This window comes from Cyphomyrmex costatus, unplaced genomic scaffold, assembly GCF_001594065.2.
Source record: "Cyphomyrmex costatus isolate MS0001 unplaced genomic scaffold, Ccosl1.0 scaffold484, whole genome shotgun sequence".
Classification (NCBI taxonomy): domain Eukaryota; kingdom Metazoa; phylum Arthropoda; class Insecta; order Hymenoptera; family Formicidae; genus Cyphomyrmex; species Cyphomyrmex costatus.
The window spans coordinates 11,366-23,905 of NW_017279117.1; the positions used below are offsets into that span (position 1 = coordinate 11,366).

The following is a 12,540-nucleotide window of genomic DNA, read 5'->3' on the forward strand; positions in this document are numbered from 1 at the left end:
CTTCTTGATCAAGGTGGTATAATACATAATATTAGATGCTTGAATTAATTTTCACTGCTTTTTGATAAAAAAAACTCGTGCTCTTTTTTATTAAAAAGGTACCTGATATTTTATTCACAATATTGTCCATCGAAAGCTACAACCTTTTCCCACTTTTCGGGTAACAAATGGATTCCGCGATAGAAAAATTTAGGCGGCCCAGTTATTGAGCCATTTTTTGATATCTTCGAAACAACTGCAACACACGACATCGACTTGATCCCACCAAATACACTGCATGACCTTCTTTCCATGAATATCCTGTTTCGGCGTTGATGTTGATGGTTCACCAGCACGTACCCATGATTTCTTGCGTTTAGGATTGTCATAACAAATCCATTTTTCATCGCCAGTCACAATTCGATTCGCCAATCACGATTTCTGTTTTCGTCTTTGGAGCAGCAATTAATAAATGGCTGGACGTTTCGCAATGTCTCTTTCTTTCAATTCATGTAGGACCCAATTTCCTAACTTCTGGATCATTCTTATTGCTTTTAAACGTTTACTAACGGTTGACACATCGACATTTAATGTGTTCGACAACTCTTTGAGCGTAACATAAATCTTCTTGAAGTAATGCCTCCAATTCTCCAACTTCAAATTTATTCGGCTGATCAGGGCGCTCTTTATCATTCACGTCAAAATCGTTGTTTTTAAATCTTCTAAACTAATCTCTGCAAGTTGTTTCAGATAGTGCATGCTCTCCATAAGCCTCCACTAACAAACAATGACTTTCAGTAGCAGATTTCTTGAAGTTAAAACAAAATAGTAATGCTTCCAGCAAAAATGCTCTTTTTTTTTGTACGAAACCCGACATTTTCGATGCGATAAAAAATTGTGTTCTTTGCATCCGATCGTATGTTATATTCTGATTATTAAAGCCTATTTATAATACTTTCATCTACATAAGCAGTCACTTTCGACCATTGTTGAAAAGTGGAGGCTAACGTGTCTCCATCACTGCGCCGTGCGTGCTGACGCCAACAATGGCTCGCTGAAGGCGAAATGAAATAGGCGAGAAAATGCTTAGTTGGAAGGTTAATCACTGAATCTGATTCAGAAGTTTAATCATAATTTATAAATATGCGTACGTATGAAGAACTCGCACAGACGTGATCGCGTGCGTATGATAATATAATAGTAACGGTATCACGAGATCGATTATGACACACAGAACTTAGAAATTAACAACAAGATTATGGTCTAACGACATGAATAATTAAAATCTCTCGACGTAATTTAAAAAGGAAATAATACATCTTACCAAGCGCTATTTACAATTTATCGCCGGGTTATACAACAGGTATATGGATGTCGCACGCAATACGCAAGACGCTTTCGATCTCTCTAACAACGAATATATTCTAGATAGGAGGGGGGAGGGGGGGGTGAAATGAAAAAAGAACTGACACGAGCGCCGCAGCTAACGCCTGCAACACCACAGTACTCCCCCCTCAACATAACGTTACGGGAAAAATACTGAGTAATACTAGAACGAAAATAACAAAGAGTAACATTAAACGAAACAAACAGAAATTTATTCTTAATTGGTTGCTTCACATAATATTATGTGAATTAAATCTTAAATCTAATCGTCTTTCGCTTGATTATCGGACCCGAGTAAGTTTTTGATTCACATTGCACTGGTATTTTAGTTGAAGGTGGAGACGCAGTAGTAGGAGTAGTTCCTGAGTTATGTATTACTAAATAAGCAGAAGCAGGTTTAAGTCTGTTGGCGTCGCATTTATCATTAATTCAATTTCAACGACTTTGTCCGAGATACGCTCTAAAACTTTATGCGGTCCGGTGTACGGTTGGTTCAAAGGACGCCTGTTGCCTTCTACTTTAAGAAAGACATGTGAACAGTTATATAAATCTTTATATAAAGATAGTTTAGGTCTAATGTGTGATGAGAGGTTGGCCCCGGTCGTAACTGTTACATAATTACGCAGACATCTTCGATGAAGATTCGTGGGTCACTCGACATTTCTTCAGAGAAGAAGAACACGCACGGTATTTTAAGTGAAGTACCGTAAACCAATTCAGCTACGGAAGTGCATAGATCCAATATCGAAAGGAAAGGTTTAATGGCTGCATAGATAGCTAGTAATTCTATATCATATGCGCTATATGTTGCTTGCGTACATGTGAGCTTCCTTGAAAAGAAACTGAGAGGCTGCAATATCCCGTCGCTGTACCGTTGCTGTAATATAGCGCTGACTGCTTTGTCAGAGGTGTCTGTTTGTAACAAAAATGTCGCATTGTTGTTATAAAATGCAAACGAGGTGGCTTGAGCGTAGTGTTCCTTAACTCGTTGGAAAAATTGTCTGAGCTAAGGAGTACACTCTATTTTCGCGTTAGTGTCTCGTTTATGTCCTGAGATAGCGTTCAGCAATGGCACCTGCATGCCTACGAGATTCTTGAGGAACCGATTATAAAAACTGAGCATCCCCAAGAAAAGTCGAAGTCCTATGACTGTAGCTGGTTTCGGAAATTCGGCGATCGCTTGGACTTTCTCTAGAAGGGGCTTAATACCAGCGGCGGTGATTGTGTGTCCTAGGAAACTGACGCTTTTCTGGCCGATCACACAGTTGTTCGGGTTGATTGCTATGCCATACTATTGCAATCTGTTGAAAAGTATTACAAGATATTCCTTATGCTGTGTCTCGTCCTGTGAAGCGATCGTAATGTCGTCAATATATATATATAGCTATATATACTGATAGCATCAGGCTTTCTCGAAAAGCCAACAACATCCTCTGGCGGAAGCACAATATAGCGGAAAATTTCAATTGAAATTTGTCCAGATTTTGGTGGCGAACCATGTACTTTATACACAAGTACAAATATATGGTATAAAAATGTTGTATATGATATACGTATAACAATATTTAAAAATCATAATAAGTATATATCTTTTAAACGTTTTTAACAAACCTAATTTACATAATAAACACTCAATGATATACATATTATATGTATTGAAAATTAAGAAATGGTATACGTAGCAATAATAAATGATTATTATGCTATATAACAGTATATGTTCAAAAAAACTGTAATAAATATACATTTTTTTAACGTTTTTAATAAATCTAATTTATCTTATAAACATTCTATATGTATAAATATGGTATAATATATATATCTCGTATTTCATATCTGTTAAAGAACCTGTATCTGTGTGGTAGGCGCTACAACCATACAGATTTGAGTACCTCATGACCAGGGCCGGCTCTAGGTAATGCGGGGCTGGGTGCATAAAAATGCGGGACTGATTCTTGAAAATGAAATAATTTATAAAATTACGATTTGTGTTGGACATTGATTTGAAAAACAAGTAAATATGATAATGTAATCGGCCAAGTGACTACATACGTAGTAAATAAAATTCACACGTTACATTAGCAACCAAAATCCTGCTTGATCGTCACTTGGCCGATTATGTTTATCAGAAATAATTTATTTTAAATCATAATTACTTTATTTCAAATATATAAAATAAATATAAAATAACTAAAATAATATAAAATAAAATAAACTTAAAAGTTTAATGTTTTATAATAACATTTGTAATAAAATCTTTTATTACAAATTTTACTATAAGAATAGGTCTTTTCTTTATTCCTGCACTGTCTGAACTGGTGCACACGGTGGAAGTGAGAGGTCCAACTATTTTCTATCTCGTTATATCGTTACAATAAGTAAAATACGGGGCTAATCAAAATGCGGGGCCGCGTGCGCTGCACCGTCGCACATAGCCTAACGCCGACCCTGCTCATGAATACCGTTTTGCGCAAGATCCCTAATTCTGCGAAGCAACTGTGACGGACGGCGGTCGCCTAGATGCCCTAGATCAACCATTTAACAATCTACGCAATTTTCTTTCGGCACTATCTGCGAAACTACTGACTAACCTATTTTTTAGCGCGATGCATTTATCAGTCGCAGGAGGGTTAAGCACAATGTCGCTAACATCTGTCAGGAGAATGTCGTCAAGGTACTGTATCACATAGTTGTATTTGATCACGTCTACGGTTATATTCGCGGTAAGGAATTGGTCTTCCATCTGCTCGAACCATAAATCCGGCTTCATTTTCCAACACAGAGTAGGTCACATTCCGATTTGCGAAAGCGGGCACTTCATCGGATGAACGTGGCGACGTACCACTACCCTGATCGCCCGAAGGAGGGTCGCTTGAGCTACTGGCCATGTCGATGATTATATTGTACGGACGCGATGCGATCACGTCGGGGTCACCAGTTGTAAAGGCTGACGTGTTTCATTGTCCAACACTGCGCCGTGCGTGCCTGACGCCAACGATGACTTGCCGAAGGCGAAATGGAATAGGCGAGAAAATGCTTAGTCGGCAGTGGAAAATTAATCACTGAATATGATTCAGAAGTTTAAAGATAATTTATTACAAACTCAAATAAATATGCGTATGTTCGAAATACTCGCGTAGACGTGATCGCGTGCGTATGACAACAATAATAACGGAATCGCGAGACCGATCATAGAACTTAGAAATCAACGACAAGATTATTATTTAACGACATGAACAATTAAGATCTCGCGACATAACTTAAAAAGGAAATAATACATTTCTTATCAAGCGCTGTTTACAATTTATCGCTGGATTATATAAATACGCATGTTGCACGCAATACACAAGATGCTTTTATCCCTTTAACAGCGTATTCTAGATGGAAAAACGAAAAAAGAACTGATTCAAGCGCCGCAGCTAACGCAGCAACATCACAGAAACAGCTCAAATATTGATCACTTCCGGTCAACAGGGAGAATTAATTCAAGCACCTAATACATAATTTATAATACATAATTTATATATATGTCGTTGCAATGTCACATCGGATGTTTCATTAACGCTGCATATAAATTATCATAATTTTTTATTATTACATTTAAAGACCTAAAACTTTCCAGAAAACTTCTTCAAATATTTAACTACAATGTAGCATTAATGAAATTTTTTAATTTGAAAATTCGTAACACAAATTTAACATTTAAAAAAAATTCACTAAACTCGACAAAATATTATTAAAAAAACCGCCATTTTGTTGTAAAGTGCTTCGAAAATTTCGGAATAGCTCTATAAGTCGCAAAATATGTCAACGGTTATAGTGTAAAAATGTCAATAATAAATATTAATATCTGGCTGAAAATTTACAAGTTAATAAACGATATTTTTGCAACTAAATTAAATATGAGAACTATATCCCAACAAGATTTAATTTCCTCTCTCAAAACAAAGTAATATTTACGGCTCAACAATTTTTTTATATGCTCTTACGTAGTCATTGAAATTATTCAAAATTTCGGAAAGAACTGCAGCTCTTCCAACCTTCCTCCCCCTTGGCTACGCCATTAGTCGTTACTTATTTGTTACCGAAAAAAGTAACTTGTAACGGTAACTACGTTGACAAATAACGCGTTATTTGTCAATCCTGTAAAGTCGTATGTAGCAGAAAATGCAACTGTTTTGGAAAAAAGTACGCAATCAGTTACAACTATTCAGTTAATATAAAAAGCATATTAATTTTATATCAATAAAAAAATTTACTAATCAATAATAAATTTACTCAATAATAAATGTTTTACCAAGCATACCAATACCGATTCGATTGTATCTACCTCATACCATATTTACGTATTCCTTTTGTTTGATCATGTTTTTTATATTGGATACATTTTGCTTTCCAAACATGCATGATAAAATACATATTTATTTGGTTAGGGAGTGATTAATTTATCGCGTCAATTAAAAATAAGTACGAAATCCGAAGTAACACGATGTGACAAATATATCATGGATATCATGGATTGACTCGGTAGTTTAATTGATAATCTAATTAGGACGTTTACGCGTGAAGCAAGCGATCCGGGTTCGACTCCCGGCCGACGTAATATTTTTCGCAATAAGAAGAATTATTAGTTTCAGATTTTAATATAGTTTAACATCGATATAATACATCGATACCCACCCACCCGCTCACCCACACCCACACACACACATGATGTGCACGCACATACACGCCACACATGCCACCGCCCTTCCCCCCCCCACACACACACATGATGTGCAAATTCCGACCGAGCAACCTCCCTGTGGTGCACATCGGGTAACGGGAATGCTAGCGATAATACCCAAAATCTTGCAAAATGTAAGGTTCTCTTTGGAAGCTGATAACTCAGCTTCTAGACATGCTAGAGTAATGATCGTGGTCTCGTTTTAAAGGAAACATTTCAAACTTTAAAACATACATATAATAAGAATTTTCGGTCTGTTCATATTTTGCCCGTGAAAATTTGGAAAGTCGCGAAATTTTTAGAATTTTAACACGACCTACTTCTGGTCTTCGTGAAAAAGTCCTATTTGATGGGACGACAAATATTATATTAACTGTTTTAAAGAAGAAGTTTCACCCTTTAAAACGCAACCAGAAAAATTGTCCTACGATCTCTGGAGCAGAGATACAGTTCCTTAAATATCGACAAAATTTGTAAGTTTTAAAGTGATCCCCTAATTGTTGTGCGTATGGACAACACACACACACACGCACGCACGCACGCACGCACGCACGCACGCACGCACGCACGCACACGCACGCACGCACGCACGCACGCACGCACACACACACACACACACACACACATATATACACACCCGTATGAATTAGAATTGTTACCAAAGAATTATGTTTATTGATTGTATCATTAATCTATGTAAATTGCTTAATCTAATTGTAATCATTTTTTATCATTTAATAAATAATATTCCGATAATGTTCTTTTTACGTTAAAGATTATGATTTAATTTAATTTAAACGAACCTTCCCCGCATTCCCAATCGTTTTCCTCGAGATCGCACTCGGTCCATATCCCAGGCTATAAGGATTGAGTTCCTTGGCCTAAATTAAAAAGACCGACGGGCGTACGGCTCGGCATAAGTGTCCAGCGGCGTAACTACAGGGGGACAGAGGAGGCAACGGCCCCGGGCCCAAGGGTCGTTGGGGCCTTTAAAATTTAATTTTATTTTTAATTACGTTGTCTAAATAACGATTTGCCTTGATATTATATAAGTCGTTTTTAGTATAATACATCTCTATACCGACAGATATAACTAACGCAAAAATATTAAAAACGCCTATTTTAGTAATTTTGATTGAGAGGTTTTCTCAAAAACTTAACATGATATTCCATTTTTACAGTCAACGCTAAAATTTTATCAGAAATTATTTGATATAACTTAAAGCAAAGATCTTATTTTGTCTATTGATATTATCATTTTTGAAATATATGTATATAATTATTTAACTCTCTCCCTCTCTCTCTCTCTCTAATTATTTGAAAGTTAAATTAAAAATAAAATTACGTATTTCTAAATTTGTATTGCAGTTGCACTTTACATATAGCTCTGTTTCTGATACTCTGTTATTGTAGTAATATAGAATTATTAAGGAAAATGTATTATAACTACTTTCTTCAATAACAGGCCCAATGGGGAGAGAATGTGTTAAAACGTAAAAAAAAAAAAAAAAAACGTTTTTAAATGTATAAACGCCTTTAAAGGGTTAAAAAAACCTTTTTTTTTCGGTTAAACAACCTTCCGCATGGGGGAGGCCCTTCAAGAGGTTATGCCCCCGGGCATAATTTTGAAGTTACGCCACTGTAAGTGTCATAGTGAGTCGTATGGCACACTGACCTAATTCCGTGCCCTTTTTGAGTGCGTCCGACTGTCTCTCGTGACCCTCCGCAGGGCGAGACGATCGGGAGACAGACCGGTGTCAGTTACGTTCTTCCGAGCCCTCCTCCTTAACCTAGAACTTCCCATGAAATAAAGAAAAATCCTGAGGCTTGGACGTAACACTATTATGAGCTTTTCTTTCTGTCTTCTTTAATTATTCTTGGTATTAATGTTTTAGCATATACAACAATCCACAGATATTAATTCAAATGATAAACAGCAAGCCACACGGCAAGAAGAATCGGATATTGCACACAAATCCAAAAAAACAAAAAATACAGCAACAACATTCAGTAGGAACATCATCTGCAATACAACAGCAATATAACGAAGACAAACTTTTAGAAAATATCTGTCCAATTTCACCATCTGCATCTTCTACATCTACGAATACAGGATATAATAGTAAAAATGTTATTAATCTTGATCGTTTGCTTATAATAATTTACATTTAGTAAATATAAAATCAACGATATCTATATTTAGTTTTATTTATAAATTAAAAAAATTTTAACTTTTATTTTATTAAATATTATAGGATCATACATGTGAGAATACAACTAATGGAAATCAATACGTTTAATTGTAAGTCAAATGGTCGAGCTGGATCAAATGCTTGTATTGTAAATTCTGTGTGACTTTATATAGTACTTATGCAGTTCTTTAAACTGCGAGCCGAAAAATCTTTTCGCACTTAAAGATCTAGCTAAAACGTTAAAGGCATCGAGAGATTTCCATCTTTATTTTATTTTTATATTAATTTTCTGTTAATGTATTATACTTTGCTTTTAGTTAAATTCTCAACAAATAATGCGGTAGAAATAAAGCAATATGCAACTGATAATGAATATGTAAATAATAAATTGTTTTATAAAGAATTTTTTAATAATTTGTAGTGAATATTAAATATTATATTTATTCTATTATTGCAAGATGTGAAATCCATATTTAAAAAATCTGAAAACGGCCAATTGCTGCTGAGTTTATACAGGGTGTTCCCGAGTTAAATGGCCAAATTTGAAGTACGTATTTAGGACCTCAAAATAAAGAAAAATTTCCTTTCAAAGAATTCTCATAAACTCTTCGTTCAAGAAATATTGACTTATTAAGTTACTGACAATAAATTAGTAAAGGACTCTTAATATTCAACAACAAACATATATAAAATAAAGGTCATATAAGAGTCTAAGTATTAAAAATAACCGTTATTCATTTAAATAATATAATTGCCATTTTAATTAATATATAATATTAAAAAACATTACATGTTTCACCTTGTATAAGGTCCTCTTCAGATGCGTATTTTACAGAAAATTTTTACGTGTGATTTTAACATAAAATAATTGTGGAGTTAGATCGATATTAATTCGCAATGCTATTGACTAAGTATTAATTTATGTGGAAACAATAAAAGACATCTTGGCAATAGTTATTGCTCACCAATACGGTTAGACAGCCGATTGTTTTTTGGTTCTATTGATTAGATGTTACTAAAATAACGGTTATTTTTAATATTTACACACTCTTATATACCCTTTATATATGTTTGTTGTTAAGTTACTAAACTGTAGGAATATTATAATGTCGAAATGTCGCTTTTTGCTTTGTTTTAAAAGACGTAGGTCGTTCTTTGTTTTGAGGTCCTAAATACGTATTTCAAATTTGGCCATTTAATCCGGGAAACCCTGTATAAAAATGAAGGAAGATTAAATAATGATTTACGAAATAAATTAGCAAAAATGATAGTTAGTAATGAGCTGTCGCCTAATGTAAACCAACACCATATGCAGCCAAAGGGCATCTTTTTTGAGTGATAACGTAATAAAAGTATTTCCCACTGAAGACAAGATAAGTTTACATATTTCAGGATTTAAAATTCACATACATATAAAAAATTCTGAAAGAAGGCATAGACTGCTTTCTCAATATTTCTAAAAAGTATCGTAATTTATATAAGAATTCTAAGGAAAAATTGTGTATCTCTTTATTATGTATTATAATTTAATATACTCTAACAATAATTGTAAATTTTTTATTGATCTTGCTGTTATATAAATTATTGTACATACGTAACTTATGATCAGTTTAAATTATATTGATTTACAACCATTTCAATTATTTCATGTTACAGAGTGTATATTAAAAATAAAAAGGCGAATTACAAGGTAGAGGAAAAATTTTGACAAAATATTATTATACACGGCGAAAACTCATTAAAGCTGGCTTATTGATGAATATGAAAGCTGCGCTGCAGATTTTGCTGTTGTGACTAATTGTGAGACTGATGATAAGTCACAGTTTTGTGAGAAGCGTAATAAAGTTTTTTTATTTAATAAAACTATATTGAATTGTAATATAAAAAGCAACAAATTGTGTAAACATTTTTTCAACATTGTTTGAATGATCTTATCTGATGATAATTCAATATGATTACAATAAATTAAGAAGAGCCTCAATAATATTTATATTAATTAATAATAAATGAACATTAATATTTACAGAACTGTAAATAGAGAAACTTTTCATATAGTTTTTATTTGTTTTCGTAGATAAAGAAAATAACAAAGATAATTACGAAGATTATGTAATATGGTTAAAAAATAATTGTAAACCACGGCACGTAGTGACTGAAAACTAGTCTTTGACTTCGAAAAAACGGTTAAAAACCTTTCAAAATAATGATCAGTCTTGCTCTGAATATATGAATCAGTTTCCAGCTCTTTCTGATCCTTTAGGCTACGTATTAGTTCCTCCTGACCGCGGGCCGAGCGGATATTCACCGGATGGTGGCTGCAGTTCGTCATGAGGGGAGGGTGGTCACTCCTCTCATGCGCGCGGCTTGGAGGGGGGTCGTGAGGGATCGGATCTTCGAAAAGTAGACGGATAGTCTGCGCGAGGACCCGGTCCTCTCGACCAAGAGGGTCATGCAGGCTGTCGGCTCGCTCGCGAAAGAGTGGGCCTGTCTTACAGGATGACACAGTTATTCACCGGGCATGGGTGCTTCGGTGAGTACCTGTGGCGCATAGGAAAAACTCGCGACGCGCGTTGCGGCTACTGCGAGGCGAAGGACATCCCGCAACACACGCTGGAGTTCTGTCCGGCGTGGGAGGTGCAGCTGGGTGTCCTGATAGATAAGATAGGAGGGGACTTGTCGCTGTTCGGCGTGGTGAAAGCCATGCTGGACAGCGAAGATAAGTTGTGCGCGGTCTCCTCCTACTGCGAGCAAGTAATGGTCGCGAAGGAGGAGGCCGAGCCAGTGAAAGAGGGGATCCGTCCCCTCTCTCGCGGGATGAGAGCCCTGTGAGGGGAGATGGCCGCGGTAGACGTGGCCGTTGCCCACCGCGGGATCGTAGGAGAGCCGGGGGACGCGCCGCTGCTAGGGGTCGATGACCCTGTGCCCGGGGGCGACATTAGTTGCTCCCGGTGGCGACGTGCTCCTCGGAGGGAGGCAGGGGGAGAGCGGGGCTGGAGCGGGAACTCCGGTCCCGCACGGAACTCCCCCAAAGTGAGGTCGGGCGAGGGGTTGGTGTCCCAAATCGATGGCATCATCTTATGTCCCCCTTCGAGTCAAACAACTTTTGTCTGAAACATTTTTTCGATAAATACCTTCTTTCTGAGATAATCGCGTGGAAGTTTTAAAATGGGACACCCTATATATAGGAGTACAAATTAGTTCGGTCCGTTTTCCAAAAGATGCCGAGATGGAATTCGGAAATTGCCTGAGCGATGGGAAAAAGTAGTAGCCAGTGATGGACAATACATAAATACATATATATATAAATATATATATAAATATGAGAAGAAATTATTGAAGAGCCATGATCGAGTCTTTACTAGGATACATTATATATACATATATTAAATTAATTTCTTACATATACATTATAATTTTGTTATTATGCACTGAATCAAATTTGTTTGTTTATATTAGGTAAATAACGGTTAAAACTTCAGTTTAACATAATTTTGTTTTCAACGAAAATTGAAATGAAGAGGTTATTTTCCTCATCCGAGGATAATTTTGAACAATCTGAGCCCAGAGTTTTTCATGTGTGAGAACCTCTCTGTTTATAGATAGAAAGAATGAAAGAGAAAGAGAAAAAGCAAGTATGTATTAAATTAATTTCTTACATATACATTATAATTTTGTTATTATGCACTAAATCAAATTTGTTTGTTTATATTAGGTAAATAACGGTTAAAACTTCAGTTTAACATAATTTTATTTTCAACGAAAGTTGAAATGCCTATAAATTATTATCTTTTGCTGCCTGCAATAGCACAAATAGTACAACTACAATTAAGATTGTTAGTTGTAACATTATTAATTTCTAAAAATAGAAAGTATAAGAAAAAAAGATTTTGGACATCAAAATTTCTTAGTCAACTGAAGACTTATGGAGCTTATTATACAACGATTCCTATTCTATTAAGGAATGTAGATTTATTTTCAAATTATTGTAGAATGAGCAAAACACAATTTGAAGATTTACTTACATTAATTGCATCACAAATCACAAAGCAGACATTTATTCGCGAGCCAATATCACCTGACCAACATCAGGTGTAGGGCACATTACGTACACGGGTGAAGAAATAGTACATTGTGTAACATGTATGGTAAGTTGTTTATTACACGCTCCCCCGCGCCCGTGCCGCACAATAAACAACTTAGCATATGAGTTACACATAGAATTTTTCATTACAAGTGCTCGTCGTAATGTGCCCTATA

At 35.6% G+C, this 12,540-nt stretch overlaps 1 protein-coding gene across 1 annotated transcript; it reads left to right on the forward strand.

Annotated features, from left to right (window-relative positions):
* Positions 1 to 10,779: 10,779 nt before the first annotated feature.
* LOC108778128 (uncharacterized) lies at positions 10,780 to 11,112 on the forward strand. The gene has a single exon (XM_018545226.1). It carries the CDS (start codon positions 10,780 to 10,782, stop codon positions 11,110 to 11,112), a length of 333 nt encoding a protein of 110 aa, XP_018400728.1.
* Positions 11,113 to 12,540: the final 1,428 nt, after the last annotated feature.

What these genes read in the sequence shown, in the direction of transcription:
- LOC108778128 (XM_018545226.1), top strand. Translation starts at nt 10,780, where the DNA reads ATGACACAGTTATTCACCGGGCATGGGTGCTTCGGTGAGTACCTGTGG.